This window comes from Centropristis striata, chromosome 1 (assembly GCF_030273125.1).
Source record: "Centropristis striata isolate RG_2023a ecotype Rhode Island chromosome 1, C.striata_1.0, whole genome shotgun sequence".
Classification (NCBI taxonomy): Eukaryota; Metazoa; Chordata; class Actinopteri; order Perciformes; family Serranidae; genus Centropristis; species Centropristis striata.
The window spans coordinates 32,573,480-32,583,011 of record NC_081517.1 but is presented as its reverse complement, the minus strand read 5'-3'; the positions used below and the strand labels follow the sequence as shown (position 1 = coordinate 32,583,011).

General features: G+C 37.0%; 1 protein-coding gene across 1 annotated transcript; it reads left to right on the top strand.

Annotated features, from left to right (window-relative positions):
- Positions 1-9,532, top strand: LOC131971474 (endoplasmic reticulum resident protein 27). The gene is made up of 7 exons (XM_059332965.1): positions 1-307; positions 2,275-2,360; positions 4,953-5,090; positions 5,181-5,297; positions 5,833-5,958; positions 6,071-6,268; positions 9,491-9,532. Exons 1-7 carry the CDS (start codon positions 229-231, stop codon positions 9,530-9,532), a joined length of 786 nt encoding a protein of 261 aa, XP_059188948.1. The 5' UTR covers positions 1-228.

Genomic DNA, 9,532 nt, shown 5'->3' with positions numbered 1-9,532 from the left:
ACATGTACACCTGTCCCCTATCCCACACTGACACGTAGTCCAACGTCCCAGCACCCCACTTATCAAGAACACCTGGCAGGTTCTCATGAAAGCCTCCAATCAGGTCCCAGAGAAATTACAGCAGCCTCAGGAGGCTGCCATGTGGCGAGCGTCAGAGACAGAGCTGAAGTGACACGACGTTGAAGTCTTGTTGGCTTTCCCTGGTTTCTTTTCTTCACCTGCCTCTCCATGAGCCGAATCATTTCAAACATGCTGATCACTATGTTTTTCTCCCTCCTGGTGTCTTCTGTCGTTGCAACAGAGAAAGGTAATTGAGTTGATTTGCATACTGTGTCTTCTTTGTTTTATTCTAAAGTTCTTTCTGATTTCAATGCAGAAAATCAAACATGCAACTCTGCTGATATACAGTTTTTAGACTTGATGCTTGGTCGGTCTTTCATTACTTTCACGTGACATGAAGTTTTTAAGAATTGTGTACAACTCAACTCTCAGGCTATGAAAACAAAAGACCACGTTTTTACAACCTTGTCAAAGGAATTACAAAAACAGCCTTTTATCATCTTAAAATATAGCCAGAATAAAGGGTTTGGCATCCCAAAACTAAGATGGGAAGCTCATCCACGCTTTTATGTCCAGGAGGAGGCCTTCTGTAATAGTCTATTGACTGGTCTTCCCAAAGGGACCATTAAGTCGCTGCAGCTCGTTGAGAGTGCTGCTGCACGAGTTTCATCCACAACCAAGAGAGCTGAGCACATTACTGCAGTTTTTTAAATCATTACAGCCAGCTAGTAACAGAACATATTGTAAAGTGCTGCTACCCAATCTATAAGTCACTGAACAGGCTAGGCCCTGAATAAATCTCCGATATGCTTTAAGAATATAAACCAAGTCAGGCTCTTGGATCCATGGACTCAGCTGGTACAGCCCAAACTAAACAAGGTTGAAGCCGTATTTAGCTTTTGTGCTGCAACTGCACAAACTGACAGAAGATCGTTGATGTGCACCACATGTAGCAATTTTTTCAGGTTAAAAACATTGATCTATTAATGTACTTATGTTTGGAGCTCTTAAACTTCCACTATGTTTTCACATTATTCCATTTCATGTACATTGTATTGTTATACGATTTATGTTTCAATTAATGATTTATGTACTCTTTACTTTCTTTATAGGATGTTGTTTTTTCTTTTTATTTATGTTTTTTTTTTTAATGCAAAACACACTGAATTGCCCCTGTGTAGGAAATGTGCTATAAAAAATACAATTATTTGTTTTTTAGTGAAATGTCTTTACAACTATTGTATGGATTGCCATTAAATGTGGTACAGACATGCATTGCCCACAGAGGATAAATCCTAATGAGCTCCATGATCCATTAATAGAGTTTTCACTTATTGAAATAAATATCTCATCATCTACTTTGGATTGTCACAAAAGAATTTGTCTTCACCAAAAAAGATGACCCATATTTTAATTGTTAGTCGGCGACCTCTGGTGGTCGTAGTAATAAATGCGGGAGCAGAGGAGGATGTGATGTAGTATAAAGAACTACAATATCTGTGAAGGGCAGTAGATGGAAGATGGGTCAAAGAACAGGACTTTGACCCCATTTTGACTTATTTTGTAAGTTTAACTTGTAAGTCAAGGTAAGTTACATTAACTCATATTATGTACATAACAATGTGCTTGCGAACATACTAATTTTAAACCATGATCTTTTCCTAAACTTAACCAAATCGTTTTGTCCCCTAACCATAACCAAACTGTGACCGTTTCACAATGTTAACCTCCTGTTTAAAACTGGGTCTGTTACGTTTAGGAATGAGGTCGTGTTGATCTCCTGCTGGTAGTAGGGCGCTAATTCAGGAAACGCTCCCGTGGGTGGTATTACATGGAAGGAACAAACAGGTTGGAGGACCTCTTGAGTTTCTGAAAAATTATCAGATTTATTGTTATGAACTTTGAGTTTCACACATTTATCCCATTCAGGATTAATCATAATAACTTTGGTGGCCATCATGTCAAAACTGTTATTTGTCCAATACTTTGGTTATTGATGAAACAAAACCAAAACTAGTTACATCAAACACGATTAACATCAAACCTGTGTGTTAGCGTTTTTTATTGTAAGGATGCCATGCTTAGTCTACAGCTGTATTCAATTACACCAACACAGAGCGGCTCGCACAGCTACTCTTTGTGTTACCGAGACAATGACTGGGTCTGTGGGATCAAAATATGTTGAATTGTGTGTCTTGTGTCTTACTTTTTCAGACAGTGCCCTTCCCAGACTGTCAGACACCAAAGCTGTTGAGGCCTTCATCGACTCTGCTGAAGTGGTGGTCATCGGATTCTTGGAGGTCAGACATGAAAATTGCATACAGAGAAGAAGAAAAAAAAGTCGGAGCCCTGGGCTCAAATCAGCTTTCAGACATCTTTTAAATGAGCCCACAGGAGCTGTTTTATGGCTTTGTAACATGCATGCGGCGAACCAGCCATGATCAGACAAATTAGCTGAGAGTGAGACTGTGACGCTCCAAAAATACAACTTTTGTTTGCACCCGGGTGCTGCTGACACGCGCTGTCACAAATAGATTTAGAAGGAGAATATATTTCCTGTGGCCACACCTTTGGCAGCGCCGGTGCTGTAAGGACTGAGAGTGGCTGGCTCTCCCACAGGGGCGAGCCCTTTGGCCCGACTCTGTGTGCGGGGGAAGATGGCGGGGCCACTTGACAGGAAATACATGCGTATCTGAAGACTTGTGGGATTGGCTCCATTGACCCACTCGTAAACAAACGCAGGGAGAAGGTTCATGAGAGGAGAGTGGAAGAGAGAGCACTTGAGGATAAGGCATAGTTGGATCGTGATGCTGAAGGCAAAATGAGACCAAAATATTGGTGCTGTGACTCACTGGGAATGAACACATATTACAGGCTGCAAAATAATAAAACGGACTGCCAGAGCTCATGCAATACTGTCTCAGAAATAGACATGATTCACCTTCCTTTGAGCCAGAGTCATCTCTCCCTTTGTTTTCCTCCATCTAAGACTTTCTCTCTGCTCCCTTCACTTTTTTCAAATTAACATTTTCATGTGTTAATAACACTATATTAGTATAATAAGATGTCATTGTTTAGTCACTTTTAATAAGCAGTGCACTTTACTGTGCAATTATTAACAGTTAAATATGCTTTTTGAAGCTTTTGCATCTGAAGTGAAAATTAGCTTCTCGTAGGATTAATAAATCCTTTATTATGCACTTACTAACCCTGTAAACATTTGTATATATATAAATATATATATATATATATATAAATATATAAATTATGACTTACCTCATTTTTTAAGTTATTCTTTATTGTGTTGATGATATTACTACTGTTTTATATAATGCTTTCCGAATATCTTTTACAGTGTATAATTTAACTTAACACTGAAATATACTGTAATTAAGATCTTATTACCTATTAATGAATGTCTATTACAAGGACCTTAATATGAAGTTTTACCAGACTTGGGTAGAGACCTCATTTTTAGTACTGATGTTAATTAACATTTAAAGGGTAACACAATATGTTGCACAATATTAAACACTACATTTCAAATATATACCAAAAGGCAAGAAGATCAGGTTCAAGATTCAGATCCTTTACTGAAATCAATTTAATTTTCTTTGCCTTACATATACACGGTCACCCATAAAGTTGGAATAAAATATATTTTTTTTACCTCTTTCTATGAAATGATTGTGACAATGTGATTTAATCTTAACAGATAAAGTATATATCTTCTCAAAACTTAATTAATCAATTTCATCCAAACATATCATTATGAAAATGAAACCACAATTAACAGAGGATTGTGTTTGAAAACAAAATTATTCCAACTTTGTGGGCGACCGTGTATTATGAAATTTTACTTTTCTTTTGTGTAAAAGCAACAATACTGTAGTTTTAAATACTCCATTACAAGTGAATTTCCTGCATTCCAAGATTTAAATAAAAGTCTAAAAATATAATAATCAAAATGGACGTCAGAATAGCTCATTATTATAACTATTTTATATAATATCATCACCCTGTTAAAAAAATCGCCTAACTCATTTTTTCAAGTTTTGCAGGAAACACCAAAAACTTCACCAAAAGTGTAACATATGACATTTATTGATCATTTCCCTCAAAAAGATGTAACAAAGGATGGCTATGACATAGTAATAACACTGTGTGTAAATTATGTAACTTAAGAGAAAAAAATGACTTAGGCAAATTTTTGAACATGCCCTTGTGACTTAAGCAAGATATGGTAACACTTTATTTTGAAGGTGTCTACATAAGAGTCACACAAGCCTGTCAGAAACACGACATGACAAGTATCATGAGCATTAATGTTACTTCAAATGTCATTAATGTTCATGACACATCATATGTCATGTTTATGACATGCTCATGTCACTCTTATGTAGACACCTTCAAAATAAAGTGTTACCATATCTTGCTTAAGTCACAAAGGCATGTTCAAAAAATTGCCTAAGTCACATTTTATTTTGACTTAGGCATAATAAATCCACTTAAGTCACACATTTGACATAGACCATTATCTTAAAGGGGAAAAATCACATGATCTGATCAACTGAGGATGTAGGTGATTTTACCATAGGTGGCCGGCGTCATGAGGAGATGATTTAGGCAAAAGAAAACAATTTTGACAAAAAATGACATAGGCCATTATTTTAACAGTGTGACGATATGTATTTGTATTATTATTCCTGCAGCATATAAGAATGTGTATTATTGTTACACCTGCTGGACTTTAACTGCTGTATACACTGCTGGGTGCTTTTGATACAGAAGCACAGTTCTGTCACACCAGTATATGTATAGTATACCAGTATACGTATATGATGAGAACAATCTATAACCTTCTCTCATTCTGTGTCCCTGCTGTGTCTCAGGGAGAGGAGAGTCACGGCTATCAGGAACTGGTTGCAGCTGCAAAGCGTGTTGAGTCAGTCCCTGTCGCCATCTGCACTGAGAAAGAGATGTGGGCGGACCACAGCGTCTCCTCAGACACCATCGCACTTTTCAGGAAGGTATTCTGCACCATTTGTCTAACATCTTTTTTTGAACAATAAATGTTGTGTCCGTTTCATGACACTGATGATGTGTGTCATGTGACCCAGGCAGATAACCACCAGGAAAACCTTAACATTGCAGACGCCAAGAAGTTAGAAACCGACGGTCTCGTGAACTTCATCACCATCAACGAGCTCCGATACATCACAGAGTACAACCAAGTGGTAGGTCTGACTCACGCTGTCATCACTAACTTATATCACATGTTTTTATAGAGCCAACAGGCTGAATCTGTCTAACTGTTATTTATCTTTAGATCTAAGAAAGAAAGAAAGAAAGAAAGAAAGAAAGAAAGAAATCACAAAATACTCTACATATTTGACATATTTCATTAACAATAGGAGATCAAAAGGGGCAAAATTATAAAGCTTAATTTTTTTTAATCTTCCTTTTTTCTCATGGGAGGACAACTGTAAAATGAAAGACACTAAAAATCAATAAACTAAAATAAAAAATGTTTTCTAAAAAACAAATAAACAACAGTGTAAGCGTATCCTACATGAAGGAAAGGTCAGTTGACACTGAAAAAAATAAAAATAAATAAAAATGGTTTGTAGTTGTAAAATAACCTGCCTGTCAATATAAGAGCTTGTCAGATGAAAGGCCTCTGAAAAAGGAGATCACAGTGTCCAGTGAGAATAAAAGTTCTCCCATCTTTTCTTTCATTCTTTGTATGTCTGCCATTTTCTCTCTCCTCAGTCGGCAGTGGGTCTGTTCAACTCAGAGGTGAAGACACACCTCCTGCTCTTCGCCAACAGGGGGAGTAAAGAATACACTGAGCTGAAGGAGCGGCTGGGAGCTCTGGCCCCCGAGTTCACAGGAAAGGTGAGTTTATTATTACTCCACTTTCAAAATAATATTTCCAAAAGTTCTATGTTATATTTCTGTGGTCACATATTATAATCAGCTCAATGAAGTGATAAAAACTGTGTTCCAGTTCTTGTTTGTGATGATTAACGGAGCGGTGAAGTCCAACTTCCGCTCGCTGGGCTACTTCGGCCTCAAGTCTACGGACCTGCCTCGAGTCGGTATTTATGATGGTAACTCTGACATGAAGTGGCTCCTGCCTGAGGGAGAGATCTCTACTGAGCGGGTGCAGGAGTTCTGCCACTCCTTCCTACGAGGGGAGCTGAAGGTGAGAGGCCATTAACTTAAATGTTAGATGTATGATAACTGAGCAGAGGATCTATTTTCTTGAAAAGAAAAGGAAAAAAGGGCTCAGTGATTTAAAATAAGCAGCAAAATTAAACTAAACAGGAGCGCTTGTTTACTCGTCATGTGTCAGAAAGGAAATTGGCAGTGATGTGGAGCACGCCGGTAATATACAACGAGAATAAAAGCCCTTCTGGCTGTCACTGTAAAGTATATGTGCCACACAAAAGACAGGAAACCTCACTCTCTGCACTAATTCACTCTGTTGCACCACACAACGCTCCAGCTGGGTGTGACGCAGAGTCTGAGGCTCTACAACAAGACAGAACAACAAACTCTGGCACAAAATAAAGACTGAAATCACTGCCAGACAATTGCAGAACCCATCAGCTATCATCTGATGATGATTTAGCCTCTAAGAGTCAGAGCCGTGTACAGCAGGCTTTTAAATAGCCTCTATAATACGTGTTATCACTCTGTAAATGTTCATTTTACTTTGTAACAATAATTTTGAAGGTAGCATACAATTTACCTATTTATTAGGAAATAAGTGTGCACAAAGCACTAATATAGTAAAGTTTTTGTATTGTTGTATTCTGCATTAAAAGTGTATGGTTGTCACAAAATTCCAGGGGCACACAGTTTGGGAACTACTGGTGAAGAGAAATTTGAAAGGGACAGGAGCCTAAAGTTAAGAAAAAAGGGAACATGGAATAACATTTTAAGACTTTCAAACTTTCGCTTTAACAGGAAGGCTATTTTTAGTGCGTGTGAGTGTTTCTTATTATTATTATTGTGATCATCCCTAATTCAAGTCTAATCAACATAATTGAAAATGAAAGTAACTAAAGTAAAACACAGCATGGCATCATACTTTAACGGCTCACCAAGTTCATATTTTGGATACAACAGCATAAAGTCTATGCAATTCCATTCAATAACAGCACATCAGATTTGCTGCTCTGCCCTCTTGTGGCATTAAAGATGCAGTACACCATTAGAGGTCTTGGTCCAGAACATACAGAGGCAAAGTAACACTTTACCTCTCTGCACTAGATCAATACACTCTAAACTCAAGTCTCGTAAAAGGTGAGTAACTCAGTTATTCATTTAAATGATATCTCAAACAAACAAACAAAAATATCTCAGATAAAATGCTTTCTCTTTCGTCAAATATATTTAAAGCAAATGACATATGGAAATAAAGTTTGACAACAGTGTGGAAAACACCAAAATACATTAATAACATATACATACATATACATACACATAACATTTTAAGATTGTTTATCATACGATGCACACATCATAGACACATGACTTACTCTTACTTTTACTCTAAAAATATATACAAAGCTCAGCAGTACAGATCAGCACTAAATACTACAAACACTGAACAAAAAAAGCAGATTTAAAAGTTACGTCCACATTAAAAACGTTCAATGCACGTATCAAACACACATATCATACAGCACAACTTCACTTAAATCCAGGATGACCTCAGTCCTCAAGCAGGCCTGTCTGGACTCACACAAATCAACACTGAACAACCACGAAATACAAAAAAGGAATGAAAAAATGCTTATGATTCAAAGTTCTCCAGGATATGTTACTATTCGTCACACTGTTAAAATAATCGCCTAAGTCATTTTTTTGTCAAAATTGTTTGTTTTTTTGCCTAAATCATCTCCTCATGACGCCGGCCACCTATGGTAAAATCGCCTACATCCTCAGTTGATCAGATCATGTGATTTTACCCCTTTAAGATAATGGCCTATGTCAAGTGTGTGACTTAAGTATTTATTATGCCTAAGTGAAAATAAAATGTGACTTTTAAACATTTAAACATTTGTGACTTAAGCAAGATATGGTAACACTTTATTTTGAAAGTGTCTACATAAGAGTGACATGAGCATGTCATAAACATGACATGACAAGTATCAAACATTAATGCTCATGATACTGCTCATGATCAAAAATTGCCTAAGTCATTTATTTATTTTCTTTTTCTTTCTTTTTCTTTTTTTCTTTCTTTCTTTTTTAAGTTACATACTTTACACACAGTGTTATTACTATGCCAATAGCCATCCTTTGTTACATCATTTTTGAGTGAAATGATCAACAAATGTCATATGTTAAACTTTTGGTGAAGTTTTTTGTGTTTCCTGCAAAACTTGAAAGAATGAGTTAGGCTATTATTTTCACAGGGTGACGTATTGTAACATCAGCAATAACACAAGCACAGCCAGTACTAAAATTCTCACAGTCACAGGTGAGTGTCACCACGAGTCTTTGTTATTATTACAATTATTTACCATTAGTACGAGCAGTCAGGACCGATATTATGTTGCGTGGCGCACGATTAGAATGTGACGTTGTGTAACGCTGCGACTGTAAATAAAACGTTATAATCATTCACACAAATTCAACTCACCTTCTAAAAGTTGCCGCTGTGTGTCTGCAGCGTCCTGCGTCACAGCTGCACGTTAGCTAAACGGAGGTCACGTCACACGATGACCTTTCACCTGGTCATCATGTGACGTTAACTAACTGATGGCAGCCCAGGTAATTTTATGTATGGCTACATTATTAATAATTGTTTAATGATTGTTCTTCTTGATAATACTTTTTTTTTAAAATAATATAATTGCAAGGGCTGATATTTCTGGTGTAGCCAGTTTTTTGTTGGTCATGCTTGTGTTTATCGCTGAATAAAAAATAAAATAAAATACAAATTTATTTTATTTTACTGCAAGGGATGATGTTTGTGGTGTAGCCAGTATTTTTTTGGTCATGCTTGAGTTTATCACTACATATAAATGCAGAATCTGTTTTATAAAGACTAGATGACATATTTTACTGATATAAATTAGACTTGGATGCACAGTGCACTACAGGGCAGGTGTCATACACAAAAAAGGACTAAAGGATCAGGAATTCACAATTAAAGGACAGGCGATTGAGTCATTCTTTACATTAGCAAACTTTTCATAATGCACCAGTGTTGTTGACATAGATTAAGTTTCTAGATGAGCTTTGATGAGCTTTGTTTGAGCTTTCCTCTTAAATGACTTGAGTCCAAAACCACCCTCATTACGTCTGTGTCTGTACGCGGCATAAATACACTTGTGCCGTGGGATAAACTACAGTGACACCCTGCCATATATTCTCTGTTTGTCACTTATCGCACTTGTATGTTTTACAGGAGGTGAAGCAGGCAGGAGCAGAAGCCAAAACAGAGCTCTAG

What these genes read in the sequence shown, in the direction of transcription:
- LOC131971474 (XM_059332965.1), top strand. Translation starts at nt 229, where the DNA reads ATGAGCCGAATCATTTCAAACATGCTGATCACTATGTTTTTCTCCCTC. An exon ending in CCATCGCACTTTTCAGGAAG is followed by an intron (nt 5,091 to 5,180) that starts GTATTCTGCACC and finishes CATGTGACCCAG; the next exon opens with GCAGATAACCACCAGGAAAA. An exon ending in TCCTACGAGGGGAGCTGAAG is followed by an intron (nt 6,269 to 9,490) that starts GTGAGAGGCCAT and finishes TATGTTTTACAG; the next exon opens with GAGGTGAAGCAGGCAGGAGC.